At 44.3% G+C, this 21,298-nt stretch overlaps 1 protein-coding gene across 1 annotated transcript; it reads right to left on the bottom strand.

Annotated features, from left to right (window-relative positions):
- Positions 1-3,629: 3,629 nt before the first annotated feature.
- Positions 3,630-6,621, bottom strand: LOC120640775 (probable carbohydrate esterase At4g34215). Its single transcript, XM_039916694.1, has 3 exons — positions 5,724-6,621; positions 4,040-4,260; positions 3,630-3,848 (listed from the first exon to the last, which is right to left on the bottom strand). The coding sequence occupies exons 1-2, from the start codon at positions 6,258-6,260 to the stop codon at positions 4,054-4,056; spliced, it is 744 nt and encodes a 247-aa protein (XP_039772628.1). The 5' UTR covers positions 6,261-6,621; the 3' UTR covers positions 3,630-3,848; positions 4,040-4,053.
- Between the last annotated feature and the right edge of the window lie 14,677 nt (positions 6,622-21,298).

Below are 21,298 nucleotides of genomic sequence, written 5' to 3'. Positions count from 1 at the left end.
CTTCCTCGTTTCCTAAAAGAGTGCTCTTTTAGATTTATCATAAGTCTATCTTAAAGTTGACCCTACAACTCTGTAACTTTGATTAAACTTAAAATAGTTTGATTTAGGATAAATCTAAAAGAACACTTATTTTGGGATGTGACAGAGAGTATGAGATGTGGAGCTAAAAGGAAACAAAATAATATTACTTTGGGTTTTTTTTTGGATTTCTGCCATTACAATTCTTGAACTTTGGAGAAATGACATTACAATCCAGCTATTCTGAAACTTGTCATTATAATTCTCCATCCATCCGAACCTTGCCATTTTATACGTCTTTCACGTGCCTAGGCCCTCTGTATGGTAAATTCAGAATGTTTTCCACGACCTCATCTGGCATGTACAGCTGCATTAATGGGTTTAATTCAGAATGTTGTACTGAAACTGGATGTTGAGATAGTGATCTTTACTCATGTTTTGCATATGTTGATACTGGTGGTCACGGGGCAATTTAGTTTTTAACTATCTGCTCCAGTTAGGGCATTTAGTTTTTGCAATTTCATATTTGGTCATGTGTCTTATTTACTTTAGTTAGGGCAATCTTTGGGAAAATCTGTTTATAATCAAGAGGCCATGAGCTTTTTTATTATGTACTTCAGCTCTGCCTGTTGGATTTTGTGCATATGTTGTTTAGGTGATCTATCTTGATTGCTGTCATACCCAACACTAATCACAAACTACTCAGGTTAGCTGTACTGCTAGTGCTAGCTGTTTTCTTTTTGTTTCATTCTTTTTATCTAGAACAGTGATCAGTTAAGCTAGCACATCTTACGAAGTCCAGGACCTGTGCTGAGCACTGACAAATAAACACATCTTACAAAGACCATGCCAGAACAGTCTTTCACGATCCAGTACATCATGTCCCTCGAGAGAACCAATTCGACCCAGATGATGAACCAAATCCTCAATGATCATGTGCGCCGCACCAAAAAGAATAGATCATTCTCATCATTCGAAGAGCAGGGACCAATCAATTCATTCATTACAAATTGATTGGATTCATCATCAGAATCCATACTCTATGGTGTTGATTTTGAATACAAACTGGCATGCCAGAACAAATTAGATCATTCGTGAGGAATACAAACTAGCACCACAATTAGATCATTCGGATCGTCCCTCGCGGTAGGAGGCTTCAGGCACGACGGAACAAATCAGGAACCATCCACGTGCAGGATGAGTGGCTGCAGGAGGCTTGAGCACTATAGGATAGTCTGACCAATGGGTGCAGCGAGTGACATTTTGGAGGAGCTTTGCGCCGGCGATGGATGGGTGCCGCTATAGATAGAGGGATTTTCTAGGTAGCGCGCGCGCGTCAGGAGGCCAACCAGCAAACGATCTCCGACAGCCCCCAAAAGATTCTATTTTCGGATTCCGCGTCATTCTCTTTTCTTTTTTTTTGGCTTCCGCAATCCAACATCCACTAGCAGCGATAGCGCGCGCCAGGAGGGGGTGACAGCGTTATCCAACATCCACGAGCAGCGGTATCGCGCGCCAGGAGGGGCTGCCAGCGCTAGATCAGACAGCTAATTTTTTTTTTGGGAAAATTTTTGTTCTCCATGATTTTCTACTTTTAAAAGTTTTTATAATTTTTCTAGATAACTGTTTAGATGATATTTTTTTCAGTATAATTTTAAATGATAATTTTTCAGCACAACTTGTACGATACTTGTAACTTTTACGCATAATTTTTTTCAGCCAACTTTTTGTAGAATAATTTTTTAACACAAATTTTCTAGATAACTATTAGATGATATTTTTTCAGTATTACTTTAAATGATAATTTTTCAGCACAATTTTTTTATACTTGTAACTTTTACGCATAACTTTTTCCAACCAACTTTTTGTAGAATAATTTTTTAACACGACATGTATAAATTTTACGCATGACTTTTTTCAGCCTTCTTACTAAACGATAACTTTGAACATAACTTCTATCAAACTTCTCAACTTTGATGCATAACATGGCATATTTTGTACGAAATATTTGTCAAAAGAATATCTTGAAAATAAAATATAAAGAAGGTAGACAAAAAAGATTAAAATAGAAAAAGAGAAGAGAATACTAGTCAATTCGAATATTATGCCAGTCTCAATGGAAGGGTCATCGACACGATTATCTAGACTGAAATCTTAAGAATTGTGCTAGTGGATGTTATGGTGATGACACTCCTCTTTTCTCTCTCCTCATACTATTGATACATGTTATCAAATTTAATATACACGACACTCTTATAACACTTCCACTGAGATTGGCCTTATATATCTACAACAAGTATGTATACAGCTTACATCGCTGTTGAATCGCTCCCCGTGAAGTTAGGCCTTGTTTAGTTGCCTTCAAAATTCCAAAATTTTACAAGATTCTCCATCACATCGAATATTTCAACGCATGCATGAAGTATTAAATGTAGCTAAATAAAATAACTAATTACACAGTTTGTCTATAATTTGCAAGATGAATCTTTTGAGCCTAATTAACCCATGACGAGATAATAATTACCAAATACAAACGAAAATGCTACAATACTTTACACCTAAAAGTTTACGCATCTAAACAGGGCCTTAGTTAACAAAAACTGATTAACTGCAGCGATGAGAAATAAAAACGGTCAGCAGCCCCACCCATGTGATCAGCGGCCCACCCACGTAAACGAGCTGGGTGGTCGGGGGTGTGTTTAGTTCGCGAAAAGTTTGCGAAAAAGTTGCTGTAGCACATTTCGGTTTTATTTGGCAACTATTGTCGAACCATGGAGTAATTAGTCTCAAAAGATTCGTCTCGTCATTTACAACCAAATTGTGCAATTAGTTATATTTTTTAATTACATTTAATACTCCATACATATATTGTAAGATTCGATTCGATGTGTGTCAGTGAAAAATTTGGTAACTTTTGGCGGAACTAACACAGCCCCGGGGGCACGACGCTCACTTATTTTGGGAACCGGGCGCCACGCTCGCTGACGCTCGCGCGTCCAATTGGATTCTCGATAGATAGATGGGGCGGCGATGGAGCATCGGAGACCGAATGACGTTTCTTTAGAAAAAAAATACCAAGGTTGGGAGGTTTTGAATATGGAGAGTAAAGATTTACTTAGTCTATTGGTTTCCCTACCATTTAGGAGGCTCTATTTTTTTACAGAGTTGGAAAAACTTCAAATTTAGCTAGGAGGATAGCTAATCTCCTGGAGTTGCTCTCAAGGCCATGAATAGCCATGCTATTATGTCCATAAATGGCTGAGATATTGCCACATATTCTAAAAGAAATAATTCAGCTCTCGCCCATGAGCGTTCGAGTCCCAAGCTCGACACGTTCACATCTCACTAGAGCTTGCCCCCATAAATAAATCTACATCCTCTCATGTGTAGAGCCACAAAGGGATGCGACGTGCTTATCACCTACGGAGTCTTCGGGGATTCCGATGATCTCTAGAAGGACGTGGTTTTCGGTTTTGTGTGTAGCTGTAGGGCTGTTTGTACGCGTATAGTGGTGTGAGTGAGGTGTGCATGTGTAGAGTGGGCATGCATGTACTTGTATGAACAGATATTGCATCTGTACCCAGATGAGAGGCATAAAAAAAAGCAACATATAACTAGTAGAAACTCAACGGGTAGCAATTACTTTATATATGGAGGGAAATGTTATGAACTGAATTTGAAATATTATACACTTAATACATTAGTTTTGAGCCTCTAGGGTGAATTCCCGAATATCATTTGATTAGGATCTTGAGCACATAATTGTCTTGCTGTCTTGTTCTGCAGTGCCTTTGTCAAACATATTCACTGTGGATTGAAGAAGGAACAGCCTGCAAAAGTATTAAAACTAAAGAATGAAACAAGGGCCATGATTCAGTTGATACACTAAAACATCTCTGAGAAACAGATGTGGCTCATTTACTCCTTATCTCCAAGGACTCACATGGATGTATCGTGAAATAAGGCAAAAATAAATTGTCAAACATGTCACGGTATGAAAAGGAGTCTCTAAGAATATTACCTAATGGCAGTCACCTAACAAGTCGTTGTTAAGAAGTTCTTGATGTAGGCTTCTGCAAGCATGTTACCAAGCTTTACTTGTGACTCAGTGGTAAGATGCAAGTTATCTTCGTTCAACGCAAGACCCATTGCATCAACAGTTACAACATTGGGTAGGTTAACCCTAAATTGAGCGCTTCTTACTTTCTCAATGTTCCTTTTATCGCCGGATGCAAGAGCAACCTGTTGATATTATATACAATCTTGATTAAAATCAGTACTAGATACTGCACTTGATATCTAGGGGGGCATAAAGGGTGATTTCCTAATATGAAGAAGCTGAGAAAACAATTTTGAAATCAACTTCTGTCCTTAAACAATTAAGGCAACGTCAAGGGCTTAAATATTACTATTACTTTACCAGTTCAGTATCAAGTTTTTTTTTCTTTATTGAAGGATGAAACAAAACTTGATGCCACACTATAAAATCTGAGGAAAAATCATGTGTTAGTCGAAATGATGAGGAAACTATTTATTCTAAAAAGTGTTTAAAGGTTACTAAAATTCAGAGATGAATATATGGCCCCATATATACAAGCTGCTCTGATCCTATACTGACTGATGTGCACAGTTTCGCTGCATTTTATCAATTCAATGTTTTGAGTGACATTCTGTTAAGTGCCATCCTTTTAAGAGGAATTTTATAGTTTTGCTAATAACTATTATGCGATTGGGGACAGGTTCACTTGTTATTACTCCCTCAACTCACAAAGCCATTGGAAGAACCTCAAACAACAACATTGACTTCCTACTAAATTTCCAAACCATAGCAAAAATCACTTTATTCTGGAAAACAAAAGTTAGACAACCCTATCTGTACCATTTTCAAAAGTTCAATCTCAATGTACACTAAGTATTTGACTGCTCGCAACCCAAAATGTTGGCTAGAGATTTACAGTTATAGTTACAGAAAACCCCACATGTCAGGGTCACAGCAATGCGCACATTTCATTATGTTGCGCCATGGAGAATGTCTGCTCAGTTCTAAGAAACAATAATGATAACAAATGGTACAGAGTATTAAAACTTCAGCGCTATGAGAACTAATCAGAAATTGCGGCAAACAACTAATCGCTCCTCAAGCCCTAAACCATTCCCCCACTTTCCTCTACTTTATCCGCTGCCAGCCTACCTCTTTGGTGCGAATTGTAAACTTATTTCTCTAGGGCGCGTGCGTGCGTGTTTGGGTGGGTGGCTGTGTGTGCTAAAGCCTTGTTGGGGCTGTTTGTATTGTTTTCATTCTTCTTAATATAATGACAGGCGACTCTCTAGCCGGTTTGAGAAAAGAAGCTCCCAGCCTAACAAGCATTAGTTTTCCTTTTCAAGACAATGTATCATCTCGATGTATCCTTCTTGAAATCAATAAAGTTTCCCTTTTCCAAAAAAAAGCAAGTGTTAGTTGAAAGCATCTAGACGAAAGAGGATAAAAGACTATGAAAGTAAAATTGAGAAAACTTTTCCTCTCTTGTGTCTTCCCTACGATGTCTGTCAATCAAAGTGGGTTCAATCAGCACAATAATTCGGACCACAAATTTGAGAGCAATTCATGCAGTTCAATTTCATCCGAATTTGGCAAATAGAGAACAAATGAATGAACCCAGGTAAAACTAAACCAAAGTGGGAGTAGGAAGAACCAAGGCCATCACCTGAATAAAAGGCAACTGCGGCATCCCAAGATCCGCCCTGACATTGGCGATGAGCCTCTCGATGTTCCCGCGGTACGCCGCCGCTGCGGCGTCGGACTCGGCGTCGCTCTCCCCCTGGTACCACAGCACGGCCTCGATCTCGCCGTACCGGGCCGCGACGCGCGCCCGGCACACCATCTGCTCGTACAGGCGCTCCCCGCGAGCCCACTCCCGGATGGCCGTCCCGCCGACGGCGCACGGCACGAGCCCGATCCCAATCCCGGTCCCGGCCCGGGCCCCCTCGACGGAGGTGCCCTCCTGCAGGCACGGGAGCACGGCGCGGGCGAAGACCATCCCGGGCCCGACGCCGCAGGTCTTGGCGGTGTCGATGTCGGCGTGGAGCGGCTCCCGCGCCTCCTCCCAGTCCAGCGCCGCGGAGAGGCGCTGGATGGACGGGTCCGGCGCGCCCTCCGGCGGCACCACGCCGTCCCAGCGCCGGCGGTGCACGCCGCCGCGGCCGGCCATGTTGCTCTGGCCGGAGAGCACGAATATACGCATGACTGGCTCGGCGCCGCGGCTTGCAGACAGGAAAGTGCCTCCTTTGATGTTGATGGTGGTTGCGAGTTGGCGTCGGCTTTGCTTGACGCCAAATCAAAAGCTACCCAATCTCAAAAGATCAAAAGCTACCCAAAGTCCTCCAACTGGCCATTGGGCGAGCTCCTGAAAATCAATGTTGACGGCTCGTATATTGCTGAAACCAGCTGCGGTGGTTGGGGATTTGTGATCGGAGATGCAGATGGTGCTGTATGCTGGGGCCGGGGCCGGGGCCGGGGCTATTCCTTGTGGATGGATGCTTTCCATTCTGAAGTTCTGGCCTGAAGGCAGCAAGCGAGAAGGGCACGACGAGAATTGTGGTGGAACCCGATTCCCTGCTGCTTCGGCTGGCCCTCGGGCGCAATGCTTTCTCCCTAGCCCCAACTGGAGGCCCCATTCTTCATCTAATTTTATATTTCTCTGTTCTGTACTGCTCTCGCGTCTCTAATAGTGTGGCGCATGTTTTGGCATTGCAGTTTGCTGGCGGACTTAGGATTGGAACTTACGATATGTATTAAAATTTTAACATATAATTCGGTACGATCTAAAAAATAAAAAAATTTCACGAGCAATTTAGTGTATAAAAAATTAGATTCAATACTTGCATAGATTACAATATAAATAATAAAAACACATTTAGTCTTAAAATGCATAAAATAAGCTTACAAACCTACAATAGTTCAAAGAGACTACCTTATTTCTTCTTATCAGGTCTACGCTTCCTAAAGTTCATGAAAGTATTAACTATATCATCTTCATTCACTTGAAAAAAGATATCTCGCTCGATAAATGTGTGTAGACAATCATCCAAAAGACTATCTCCCATCTTATTTCTCAGCTTAGTTTTCACAAAAGTCAATGCAGAGAAGACCCTTTCAACACTTGTCATCGCCACCGGTAGAATCAAGACCATATCATAAATATTATGCCTCCAAGTTTTAACTAGCTTAACTGAGAGCTCAACAAGATTGGTAAGACATTTGAAGCTGTCCTCATCTCTAATGTCATCAATATAATTGTCAAGTTGCAATTCAAGTTTGACCAAATCCGAGTCAGAGAAGTCATTAGAGTAGAAATCAGCAAGCCTACATAACTTTTGTGCATCAAAGGAAGCAAAAGAATCAGCAGGGCTGAAGACTGACATAAAAGAAAGCAGCTCCAAATTAACCTCATCAAATCAATTGTCAAGCTCTTGACCGATATGATCAATGACCCCAATAAATACAGCTTTCTTTTTGATACTATATCCAACCCAATCATATTTGTAAAACCATACAAAATTAAAAACCCGTTCTCTACCTCCAATCAGCCTTTTCTTAAATTCATGTGCATAAAGTTGGAATGGACCTTTTTAGAATATATGACCTTCTAATTGCATCTTGATCATTAAAAGGATAACTTCCAATGGGGAGCCTTTCACCTGGATCATAAGGAAGACGATTGACATCATAAATCGGTGATTGTGGTGGCAACACATTTTCAATTGGAGGTGGGATTGGTGGCAAGACATCTTCAGCTTCAATTGATTCTGAAAGCACACTAGATGCCACAATACTAGGATTCACATCTTCTTCAATTATTCTCTCTTGCACTTGAACAGGCTCTTGAACTTCCTCTTCCACCACTGGTGCAGCCGGAACAGGTGAAGGAAATGCAGAAGCAGCAAGCTTCTTTTCTATATGCTTCTGAAAAAGTGATGCAATGTCCTCATCCCTCTTCATTGTTCATGGAATTTAAAAAAATGAAATACATCAATAATCAACCCATGTATGATTCTCATTCAGCAATTCTTGCATCTATTAATCGACATGTGACATCAATTATCATTTACTTATTTACTAATCTACTGCCTAGGGTTAAGCAGGGGATCAGAATAGGGATTCAATTTACCTCTGGGGGTAGGCGCTTCCTTCACTAGGGTCTGGGGCTTTGGGAGCGCAGGCGCGCCGTGCCGGGGCTGGCTGGCGCCTGCGGCACTGCGAGCAAGGTGAGCCCGCGAGGTGATAGCCGACGGCGTGCGGCGACGCGGGCACGATGTGCAAAGCAGACGAGTGCGTGAGAGGGAGAGGCAGAGGCGGGTCTGGCGAGCCGAGGAAGGGGCGACGGATGGCGGCGCAGCGAGTCAGTGACTTGGGGCGGGCGGGCGGCCACCTGGGCGAGCGGCGAGTCGAGCGGAGTGCCGCGGATTCATCAGAGAGGAACGGGAGACCCCTATGAGCATCTTCGAAGACTGAGCCGGCAAATCCTCGAGATTGACGAAGTCACCACAGATGTTTCGCTGTCGACGGGACCGTTGCCTACCACTTAATGCCCAACGTCGTTAAATCCCAGAATATTCGCTCTCATGGGGAGTCGAACCCAGGACCTCATGTGTTACCGAGGCTCTTATAACTACTAGGCTACATGCCCTTTTGCAGAAAAAGTAGCTATATGCCAATCACCTGTATGACCCCTAGATCATTATCCAACAACTCGGTCATCTGCCCATATATGTTGTGTTACCTAGTTGTTATCGGGTCCACTTTCTCATATAGCTTGCCCGATATGAGTTCCTTGTTACCAGCCCAGTACATCACATTAAGCCCAGTAAACAATATTTTATTTATGTGTTTCTTCCAATTAGAGTAGAAATAAAAATTAAAAATGAAAAAAAAGTTACAGCTAAATTTTTTGGCTGACTACAAAGTTACAATTTCAATTTCTCCCAGCCAATCTTGATAACAAACAAGAACTGCACCATGATGCACCAACAAATCTGTAAAATTTACATCACCTTGAACCCAATACATTATATGATGTTTTATTTTTGTTTTTTCCAATGTTCCACAAGGCGCTATTCCGCGCCCGCCTAGGCGCACTTATGCGCTAGGCGGCGGGGTACCGCCTCGCCTAGGGGGTAGGCGGACCCCTAGGCGAGCGGAGCACCTTCGCCGGTCTCCCTCCGCGCCGGGCCGCCGATCTCCCTCCGCGCAGGGCTGCTGCTCCCGCCGGCCACTCCCCTCCGCGCGGTGCTGGCGAGGGAGGAGGCAGACCAGAGAGCGCCGGCGGCGGTGGCGGAGGAGGCAGGGACGGGCGCCGGTGGAGGAGGAGAAAGCAGGGGACGGGCGGCGGCGGCGGAGGAGGAGGAGAGATGCAGGGGCACGCGCGGAGGAAGAGGAGGAAGGGTGGAAGGCTGGAAGCAGAGGTGAATGGAGGCAGGGGCGGCGACGTTGAGAACGAGAGGAGATGCAGGGGGCGTCGGGAAGGGAAACGAGAGGAGAGGAGGGGAGGAGATAAGGTGGTTGTTGGGCTGCTGGGCTGGGCTGCTTTGATGGGCCTATTTTTCAATTCAGGGTTTAGTGGTCCTCTGTTTTTCTTTTCTTTTAGAAGTATATATGATGTATATGACAAATGTATACGTACATATATGGCACCGCCTTGAAACGCCTAGGCTCGCCTAGGCTCCAGGCAGTGGGTCACCGCCTAGAAACCGCCTAGCGCCTAGCCTAACATTGGTTTTTTCTAATCAAAGTACAAACAAAAAATAAAAAATTTACAGCTAAAATTTTTGGGCTGACAATAAAGTTACGAACGAACAATTACAATTCTCTTTGCCTATATTAACCACAAACAAGAGCCGGTCCATGCTGCACTAACAAATCTACAAAAAAACAAAAATACATCACATTGAGCCAAGTAAACTACAGGTTTTGTTTGTGTATTTCTCCAACTAGAGTGCAAACAAAACTAATTTTTGGGCTCACAATAAAGTTACAACTGCAATTCCTCTTACTTATCTTGATAATAAACAAGAGCAGGCCTACGGTGCACTAACTAATCTGTATAAAAACAAAGAATTTGTAATAATTAGGACTACTTTATATTTCAAATCACACTATACTGCATTCCTCTTAATTGGACTAGGCTGAAATGGGAGCTCCGCTCTTCGCTCCTCATGGTCTTATTTGGATAGTGCTAGGATCTAGAACGCACGTTCCTCAAAAAAAGAATCTCTCACCATGAAGTACTAAATGAAGTCTATTTGTAAAATTTTTTTAGGAATGGACGTAACTTTTCGCGATGAATCTAATGACACTAATTAATTAATGATTGGCTACAGTAATGCTACAATAATTACTCTCTAATCACACGATTAAAGGCATCATTAGATTCTTCAGGGTTTCTAGCGCAGAAATTGTGAAGTTAGTTTTGTAAACTACCTTCATTTAATATTAGCAATTAACGGTCAAAGTACCCTAGCACAAGTTGTGCTAGGGAACCAAACAGGGCCCAATGGAGTGTGCTGCCGTACTGGCAGGCGCGTGGGGACAGCCATTCTTGTGCCTGCTGGGTGCTGGCCGCGAACCACACGTCATTCAGTCACTCGCACGCCGGGAATCACTGATCTGTTATCCATCGCCCATCTAACCCTCTGGAACCTCGATTGATAGATAAACATAATTTCAATCGTTTGACACGGAGTAAATCTGTTCTGTTAATGGAATCACTATTTTCATAAAAAATAAGCTACCAAAACTCTTCAAGAAAAAATGGACCAAAAGTAATTAACAGGATGTTTAGAAGAGCTCCGCTCCAAGAACTCCACCAACATGTTGTGCCAAACACGTTTGGCTCCAGCAACTCCAACTTTATGTTTTTCTTGGAGCTCCTCAAGAGGTGCTAGAAACACCGGTTATGGGCGTCCACATAGAGTTAGGGTAAAATTACCCATCTTTGGCACTATTTACACAACATATTGCTTCAAAAAAAAAAGAGCCTCTCTGGACCCTGCGCCTCCCCCATCTCCTGACTTCACCTCTTGCGCCGTTGCCCAAACCCTAGGCGCGCCCTCCAAGGTTCATCGCCGGCGGCCTCATCTCTCATGCGGAATGGATCCCCAAAATGATTATCTTCCTTCTAGTATAGGTATTGTGGCCTAATTCCTTCTGATTCCCTTCAATTTTTCATCTCCCTCACTGCATATCTCCATGGCTCCATGACAATAACCTCATCTCCTTCTAGGGGGGGGGGGGGGGACGCCCTTCATCATGCTGGTGTTGGCCGGCCATGGGGCCTTCGATTGTGATCCTAGTTTCATACCAATGATACCAAAAAGATATAACAAATATGTTGTGTCATTATTGGCATCAGATGGGTCAACATCTGCACCCAACACTCCAACAATGGATTTATTTCGTGATGAGTTGGCGACCACAGTTTCTCTTGCTTGGAGGTAGTCGACAAAGTTTATAATTCTCATGTAGTATGTGAACTTGGACCATGCATGTGATTTGTTTCAATGAATATTGTATTTTCAATACTGTAGCAAGTTAATGTAGCATGCAGGCCAATCTGTACCATCGCGCAGTCCCTCCCCATCGTAGTAGGGCGTCGGGCGTCGGGTGGCGCGGGCTGGCGGCAAAGGAGAGGGGGAGAGGTGGAGGGCGTCGGACGTCAGACCTAATTCTACTCAAGACACTCGATGGCGGGACGATGCCGCCCCCCATGCGGGTGCCAAGTGAAGATCAATAGTGAAAAGAGTAAATTGCACCCCAGATCCCCAAACTTGTCTCGAGATTTCACGTACGTCCCTAAACTCTCTAATCGTCTACCTGGGTCCCTAAACCATGCTAAGTCTTTCATCTGAGGTCCCAAATACACCATGCGAGCACCCAAAGCTGATGTGGCATGCCACATGTCGCCACGCAGGCAAATATTTACAAAAACACCCTTCCAGAATTTCATCTTCTCCAATTTGATCCCATCCTCTCTCTTTCACCGAGGGCGGCCACTGACATTAATTCTCCTCCGGCTGCTGCTCTAGATCTCGGCTCACCTCCAGTGCGCAGCGCATGGAGGAGCCACTCGAGCGTGGCGTGCAGGCCTGCGGCGGCGGTCTCGTGCCTGCTAGCGATGCCTCGCGTGCGGCCGCACGAGCCGGAGGTGAGTGAGAGCCAGGCTAGGATGGGTATGCCGAGGAGGACGAGCCCTGCAGGGACCATCCAGAGCTGCTCGTGCGCCGGGAGGAACGCCAGCGCCCACCACATCAGCAGCGCCGCGCCACCGAGCCCCACTGTGACAAGGCCCACAGCCACGACGTACAGCTACGACCCCGGCGAACTCCCCTAAAGTCGAGACCGCGTCGGCGGCACCACGCGCTCCTTCGTGTTGATCCAGCGGCTTCTCTGACCACCCCGCGGCCGCCGCGCGCTCCATGGTGGAATAGCTGGTATGGCGGCAAGAGCCGCAGGCAAGGCGAGGCGGCGGCCTGGGCAGTCAGTGTAACACCCCGTCTCCGCACCGGTCTAACCAGTAGGCCAAATCGGTCGGACCAGTTGGGCGTCTTTAAACCTAGTCCTATTCTTTTTTCATCCTTATCTATTTCACTCTGCTCTCTCTTTCTTCTTCTTTCAGACAGAGCCGAGCTGAGCTCGTTCCCCGCCCCCTCCCTTCGATCTCCTCCCTCCGGTCGCCCCGCTTCGATTACTTACGCACAGAAGTTCCCCACCACCTCCTCCTCCTTCCCCAAACTCCAGCCTAGCTTCTCCTTGGCCGAGTCGACGGGAATCGAAGCTCCAAGCCTCCATGGACAATAGCTCTGCCCCTCACCGTCGATCCGCCTCTCCAGTCGTCCTCCGCCCAAATAAGTCCCCAAAATGGGTTCGTGGTAAGCTCCTCATCCTCCCGGACCCCTACCTCCGTGGTTTCCGGCGCTGAAACTCCGCCGCGCACCGCCGCCAGCCTGGTCGACCACGACCGGTCTAACCGGTTGTTATGAGGTGTGTGCCCTTTTATTCGTTTGACGAAACTTGTAGGTTGCCTAATAAATTAAAGAAAAATCCTAAAAATACAAAATTAGTTTTTTTGAATGCTTAGATCTAAATCTACAGGGGAAAAATATCAATTCTTGTGAAATGACCTTTTTGCCTCTGTTAAAGTTTAGGTTGTGTTTTAGGTTTGTTTAATTAGTTTCGGCAAATATGTTAGTCTAAAAATTATGAAACTAGGGCAGTGGCTTGTTTTAGGAATGTGTAGTTCATTGCAAAAGTTACAAGTCTAGAAAACATCGTTTAGTATGGTAATCAACGTATCCGTGTACTAGTATGTTTATTAGATAATAACTAGTTTATGTTTGAGAAAGATATTGGCGCGTACAATTAACACATTTTATCGGTGTAGTATTATGCTAATTTTTGATTCATCATTAGAATGCACGGATACTCCAGAAGTTTGTGCCGGACAATCTGGGTTAAAGCCCGGAGTCTCCGAATGTGTGGGTTTGTAGCTTTTTAATTGTTAAGTTTATCATGGGTGTGGCGGCAGCTGAGCGGGTAGGGTTAGGGTAGTTGGTCCGAATCATTAGCAATTCTCCTCAATTATGGGTTATTTTTGTGAATATATAATTCATATATGCATTCTCTCATATCATATGCATATGCACACATGTAGATTCCGGTGCATGCGATCTCGTGACTGTGGAACAGGCGTAGCCGTGAAGCCCAAGAGCTAGCGAAGCAGGATTGAGAAGAAATTCGTGAAGACCCGGCCCAATGGTCGGAAGGGCCCAAGGCCTTACTAAAATTAACACTAACTTAGTGTTACCCTCAGGCAAGCCCCGGTGCACATCCTATTATTTGAAATTATGACACCTATATATATATTTATCACGTGTGCATTACGTTTCAGGAGTTGATTGGAACCCTAGTTGCATGATCCCTAGATTCCCTTGAATTATACTAGTATGTATAGGACGATAGAAGTGCTATGCTTAATGGTTCTCCATAGAAGACGAGTGATCTCTGGTCATTCGCGAGAAATAGGATGATTAGAAGTCGAGTAATTTCCGGTTATTCGCGAGATACAAGATATTTTAATATTTCAGGATATGAGTTGCTGAATTGGATATGTAAGGAATGGAGAATTGAGACCGGACGGGAATGATGAGGATATGTAGGTATGACAGCAGGACAGGGTTCCTGGGTGTCTTAGTCCCGTCTGAGTCGGTTAAAGACCGTACCGTTGTTGGCCCTGCTGATCATGTTTGAATTTGTAATAACCGCATACCGGGAGTAGGAGGTAGTCGAAACCGGTAAGCCGAGTACTACCTTACTTCGAAAGTACAGGAACCCGCACCCAACTCCTGGGGTAGTCGAGTAGTCGCGGAGAAATGGGGATGCATTGTTTACTTTTGGTGGTCTCACGTTGAGCTCGGCTGACCATATGTCGTTGGGCTGGTTCCTGTAGTTCGAGGCGGGGAGGGGAATGGTTGGCATGTATAGTCCGACGGGGCAAATACGTGCCGTGTTGGTTAGGTCCACCTTGCAAGGTTAAATCGGATCGATTCGCCGTCAGTCGCTCTCGGATATGAGCACCTTGATCACTGCGTTGCATCGTAGTATTATGATGGGATAATGAGTATATTTATATATCTAGGATGATAAAAACATTGAATTATTATTGATTGCACCACCATGTTTGATATAGTTGATTCGTGCAAATATTAGATTAGAGTAAATTTATATATAACCTGGAGCTAAAATATGGAATTTAAGAAATTACTTTAGTCGCTGTTTTCTGCAAAATAAGGCACTAGCCAAAGACCTTGCATGTCTAGGTAGGTGGGCTAAGTTATACCCACTGGTCGGGTAAGTCTTGCAAAGTATTAGTTGCTCAGGGTTTGTTGTTTACCCTATTTCAGGTATAGGAGCTAACTAGGTGTCATATCGGTGGGCTCGATGTGGCGTCTTGTCTTCACGTCTCGGTAGTTCTCGATTTAGTTAGTTTGTTTTATTTATTCTCTAGTAAAAATGCTCTGTAAGTTAGATTCTTTTCCGATTCTATCTTTTTGTTTGTAATTTTTAAATTTAAAGCTGTGTTGTAAAGTCTTAATATTTTTGTTTACTATTTTCATAATATTTTATCATACTGGTGTAGGAATATGGGGTATCAAAAACAAAAATTTTCTACCACATAAACCAGGATTACTGCAGTTATAGATCACGGGATTACCACTAGACGCGCGGTTGCGGAACTTTTGTAGCGCATCGGTGTAGTGTAGATGGAAGCCGGCAGTGCAGTTGCGTGAACCTCCTCACGTGCGGCTCGTCCTTGTGCAGCAGATGCGGCACCTCCAAGGTATCCACACGTACGGGAAGAAGCGTCACGATCCGGACTGCTAGGTCCGCGAAGGCGACCTCGGGCTTGGCGCGCAGGAGGGGCAGCATTAATCACCCGCAGTTACTGTAGCATGTTACTGTAGCGGCGGCAAGGGTTAGGGTTTTTAGGCACCCCCTCCTCTGTTTATATAGCCCCTTAGGTGGGCTGCCTTGGGCCCCACCTTGGGCGCCCTCTTTTGGGCCTAAAAGGCCCATTAGTGCGCTTAAACCCAGTCTAATTCGGATCTAATCCTTATCAGACTTTTTTCCCTTAAGTGTGTGACCCTATGGGCTCACATGCGAATAGGCATGGCCCGAGTACTCTTACTCGGCCCAATAGTAGATAGTGGCCTCTAGCAAGACATGTCAACTCCTATACGCACACAAAGATCATATCAGACGAGCCGCCACAATATCATATACATGATGTTCCCTTTGCCTCACGATATTTGGTCTAGCTTAAAGCCGACCACTCTTTCTCGATCCTGTGATTCGGAATCCTTGGTTAACTCTTAACCCCAGCTTGGCCATGCATTTCCTTATCCAAATCACTCGAGGGGCCCAGAGATATCTCTCTTGTAGAGAGGGGCAAATTTTATCTTGACCGATTATGTCTCACAGCATGCTTCTTGACAGACCCAAAAGCCACCTTTTTGACTACGCTGTTACGGTGCAGCGTTTGATGGCTCCTAAATAAGTCGGTTCATATTTTAAGTACATACGACGATCTCAGGTCTTAGGACACAGCGTTCATATTGTGTAATGAGAAATCATCATCTCGTGTTGGGTCAGTTCAATCTCAAGTCTCACATGAGCCCACATTATTAGTTTCACATCACCATATCCATGACATGTGAAACGCAGTCAATCAACTAATACATGTGCTAGTCTAATATTCATGTGTGTCCTCACATGAACTCCGACTAGGAACACTTTAGAATATTCATACAAGTAAAGAGTTTCACAAATACTTCACATAAGCATTAATCAATGTGAGTTGTCATCCATGAATATTCAAGGAACACTTTATTAACCATGAATACAAGGAAATATGATTGCCTATAGGGCATATTTCCAACAGTTGGTACCTTCTGTGCTCGCCTTCGCGTGAGACTTCTGGTGTGTTTTGATCGGCCTGTGGGTTGGAAACAGCCTGTCAAGTTACACTTAATTAAGCTAATGCGCCAGATGATGGCGGTTATGCTTAATTAAGTATTTTAACTCGGCGGGTCTGTCACAGTCGGCAGCCCCATAGCACAGAGCCAGCCATGGATGACGGAGGAGAGGAAGGCGGCGTGCGGGATGGCTGCTGTTGACGCTCCTTAGAGCGCCAATTTACGTACCGCAAGCGCACGGATCATGTAGATTTTCCCTTAGAGTATTCCCCCAAGGTTTATCAATCCACGGAACAAGTATATTACTATACTTAACTAAGCACTAATGATGTTGGTAAAAGATCTATATTGAATGATTAAGTGTGAAATAGATCTAATCTAACCAATCTAATCTAATCTAGACTAGTGAACAATGATAGGTGTGTGCACAAGATATGAAGAGCATTTGTCCATAGGGTCTAGGATCACTAGAGATGTAATCGCCGAGCAACGAAGAACGGATCTAATCTACCAAAGGTGTGTTCCAAGATCAAAACATTTCCCTCCCGCATACTATCACTACACGAGGATAATCGGTAATGAATCAACAAGAACACGATAGTTGATGTAATCTAAGTAAACCATGCAAGAGCAAAGCAAATCCAAAGTCAAGTCGCGAACTATTAGGCATCAAAGCATCATCAACAAGAATCGTGATAGATCAATCTCATAAAAGATTCGGCAATTACAACTCAAGATCTCCTTACAACCCTATGAACAAACGAGGACTTTACCCCATGAAGCTAAGCGAAGCGTAGTCGATCATGGTGACGAAATCTCCGGCAAGGGATGGATCCCTTGCTGTCCTCCAACTTGCAGCGGCGCCAAGGGACGATGAGGCCTCCGGTGTCGCCTTTCTCTTGTGTCTAACTCGAATGGATCTCTGAAACTTGTCTCTGGATGCTCTCTTTCTGATCTCTCTACGATCTCTGCTGCGATCTCTCCTCTTTGACGGTGGCTTCGGGGTATATATATGCGGTTCTGGCCGGCGGTTTTGGTAAAACACAGATTAGGGTCAACACATACATCGCGCTGAAGAAAATCGAGGCCGATTGGGCCCCGAAATGGCCCCAGGCCGGCCGGCTCAGAGGGCCCCAGGCTGGCCGGCCTGGGCCCTTTCTGGCCCCTTTCGGTCCCATCTTTCGCGTGCGGCTTCTTTTCATTATTCCTCATCTTAGCCCAGTTGTGACCATGCGTCAAAACATCTCCGAAAATGTCCAATTTCCTGCCAAAACACAACATGCTCCAAAATCCAGGACAAAATCGAAAACGGTCAAGTTCGGGTGCCAAGTGGCGGGTTAGTACATGAATCATCCCGAAGAAATTACCAAAACCTCTCCTAATCATATAATAAAATGGGTACTTAAGGAGCGCCAACATTCCCCCCATGCTTAGCTTTTGCTCGTCCTCGAGCAAATCAAATCGTCAAGTCCTTCCATGGGTTGCTCGAGAGTTCTCAAACTGCAAAATTTACTTATGCAAACAAGTCTAACAATATTTCTTCAAACAAAGGTCAGAGGAGCAGCGAGGATAATCATATCATGGGCGTTTAAAAACTCATCCAATATTACTCCACGACTCTTACCTTTAGCCGGCAACACGAATATCGACAACACTTGCTTTTCTTGCCATCCTTGGAGGTTTTCTTCTTTTTTTTAGTTTTTAGAAGCAAAATACCCTGCAACAAAGGTTAGACCAAAAATTCTTGCACAAGTCCTTTCATGTCTCTCGATATAAGTGGCTATCCTATTATTATTTGCAAACTCTCATCTCCCAAAAGTTTCTCAAGTATAAAGTGGGGCTATAGGTGAGGCTTAGCAAAGTATATACATATATTGTCAAATTAAGAAAACCTTCTAATGATTGCTTACCTTCCGGGCCAATGATCATGAGAGTTTCTCCATAATGTAAAGGGTTCAAGGGTAAGAAGATTTAGAATGGTGGATATGTGCAAAGGCATACAAAAAGATTGACTTCAAGGCACAAGCATCGTCCTCGTTGTCGGATTGCACATGGTGGAATTGAGGATATTGTTCTCAAACAACAAGGTGATATCTCTTTGCACTTCTCTAACCATAGAATCCCTTCATTTATTCTTTTCTTCTCATACATTTTTTTCTTTCTTTCTCCCGAATTTTCTTTCTCTTTTGCGAACCTTTTCATAGGACACTTTCTATAAAACATAGATAGGCAAATCTCCAAAGAGGCTCCCTGAATTTTTGGAGCCCGAGCCGAGGCTAGAGGGGCCTAGACCGGCTGGCCCAAGGGGTGTAGGCCGGCCGGCCTGGGGCTTTCCCAGGTCGGCTTCGGTCCGTTTTTCTAGTACTCCTTCCTTTCTTCATCCCAAAATTATGTTTTATACAAATCATGCGCAGAAACAGAATGTATCCTCATAATTGGGTTGTGGTCAAGGAAGAGGATAATAAACAAGATAATCTCAGGTTCGGGTTTTGGAATCCGGTAGATTTCATGAGTTGTTCCAATGAGGAATTCTCATTACCGAATATTGACATGGCTAGCAATTCAGAGATGAAAAATACGGACATGATCATTGCTCGAAATTAAAACACCCAAGAGAAAGAAATCCTAACTCAACTCAATGTACATCCAATACTTATGGTGGAACGAATAAAGCTTTTGGATGATAGGATTTTTACTCACATCTTGCCAAGAACTTGATCAACCTTATGTTTGTAGGGGTTTTATTATTTTTATGAAATTAAAGTCCTCCAAATCATGCCTTACTCGCAAGCGTAATCAAAACCAAGCGCTAGATCAAAGCTCAAGTGTGGGTATTAACATGAACGAATAATTTACTAAGCTCCACAAATATGAATTAATTTTCATGACAACGCTCGTGAACAATTGCTTTAAAGAAAATAAAGTAAAACTGAATGCATAAATAAAATGCACGATCCAACAAAAAACAAAGACTCTTTTTATTTTGTTTTCATGACTCAACACTAATTTAAGACTCACTCTCACACATGCAAAAAATAAAGCACACAACGCTAAACTATAACTCTCACACATGCGGAATTAAAGACACGCACACGACGAACTTTCGAGTAAACAAAGACCAAAATTCAATCTACGAGTCGTCACACCTTCCCCCCATGCTTAGATTATGCGGCGTCCTCGCCGCAATGATATAAAAGACGGGTGTGATGCTCGTCGGTGTTCTCAACGGCACCTAGGGCAATTGAATCTAGGGCGCCCTCCTCCTTGCTTTTGAAGATCTCTGACCATCCCGAATAACTTTCTTATGTTGCGGACAAGGAAGTTGTAGTCTCTCTCAACCAAGCTCTCGATGTCGTCCATCCTTCGATTCATTGCCATGATTTGATCGTGACACCTATCGATGGTGGCGCAGAGATCCGCGATTTCATTGCGGCACTTGAAACAGCACTCGGAGTGATGCCCGCTGCAGTTGGGGCTGTCGTCCTCGAGCTCATCGTCGTCCTTCTTCTTCTTCTTGCCGCTGTCACCTTCGGAGGGGTCGTCTTCCTCCCTTCTCTCATCTTCGGCCCACCCCGGCAAATCATCATCGTAGTCACGACTGGTGGCGCCCCATGAACTAGGGCTCATGATGCTCTCCCAATCGCTGTCCCCCGCATAATCCTTCGGCTCCGGGGTGTGCTCGATGTAGTTCTTTCTTTTAACTCCTAGGAGGCGCAAGGAACGCCTAGGCGTGGGTGGCTTTTTGTCTTGTCGCTTCTCGCCTTCGTCTTCGTCGCTGCTGATGACGACGACCACCCTTTGGGCTTGAGCTAGCTTCTCGTTGCACCATTGAAGGCCCTTCCCTCCGACGCTCATCCTTGCTTGAGTATTGAATTTCTTCGGAGGGGCCTTCGCTTCACATCGCTTTGCTTCGACAAGGAGGGGCTGTGCACCGGTTGCCGAGATGGGGCTAGGCGTCCTTGGCATGGGGTTGTCGGGCGCCATGCCCCTCTCCTTGATCTCCATTGCTTCAATCATAGCTCTTGCGCTCGCTGGATCGGCCATTGTCGATGTCTCTCACGAGGTGGTGGTGTACATTGAAAAGTATGAGAGAATATATCTAACCCGCGCCTCTATTTAAGTCCCGAAAAAACTTGGACGAGAAGTCCAATATCTCTTCGATTTTGGCATGCGAAATCTATAAGGCACAGGTTTGAAATTTCCTTATCTCGTGCCTACCAAAAATCGAAACCGATTCGCACACGAGGAGACTCAGGCCGGCAAATGGGATGGAGACTCAGGCGAATCGGTTGTCATCTTGAATTGTAGAGCAGGACCTTATCTTGAATACTCCTTAGAGCGCCAATTTACGTACCGCAAGCGCACGGATCGTGTAGCTTTTCTCTTAGAGTATTTCCCCAAGGTTTATCAATCCACGGAACAAGTGTATTACTATGCTTAACTAAGCACTAATGATGTTGGTAAAAGATCAATATTGAATGATTGAGTGCGAAATAGATCTAATCTAACCAATCTAATCTAATCTAGACTAGTGAGCAATGATAGGTGTGTGCACAAGATATGAAGAGCATTTGTCCATAGGGTCTAGGATCACTAGAGATGTAATCGCCGAGCAACGAAGAACGGATCTAATCTACCAAATGTGTGTTCCAAGATCAAAACCTTTCCCTCCCGCATACTGTCACTACATGAGGATAATCCATAACGAATCAACAAGAACACGATAGTTGATGTAATCTAAGTAAACCATGTA

The sequence above is a fragment of the Panicum virgatum genome, chromosome 7K, assembly GCF_016808335.1.
Source record: "Panicum virgatum strain AP13 chromosome 7K, P.virgatum_v5, whole genome shotgun sequence".
Lineage (NCBI taxonomy): Eukaryota > Viridiplantae > Streptophyta > Magnoliopsida > Poales > Poaceae > Panicum > Panicum virgatum.
This window is presented reverse-complemented; position numbering and strand designations above follow the sequence as displayed.

Coding starts and splice junctions, on each gene's coding strand:
- LOC120640775 (XM_039916694.1), bottom strand. CDS start 6,260: ATGCGTATATTCGTGCTCTCCGGCCAGAGCAACATGGCCGGCCGCGGC. Junction 4,261..5,723: donor CGCAGTTGCCTTTTATTCAG/GTGATGGCCTTG, acceptor TAATATCAACAG/GTTGCTCTTGCATCCGGCGA.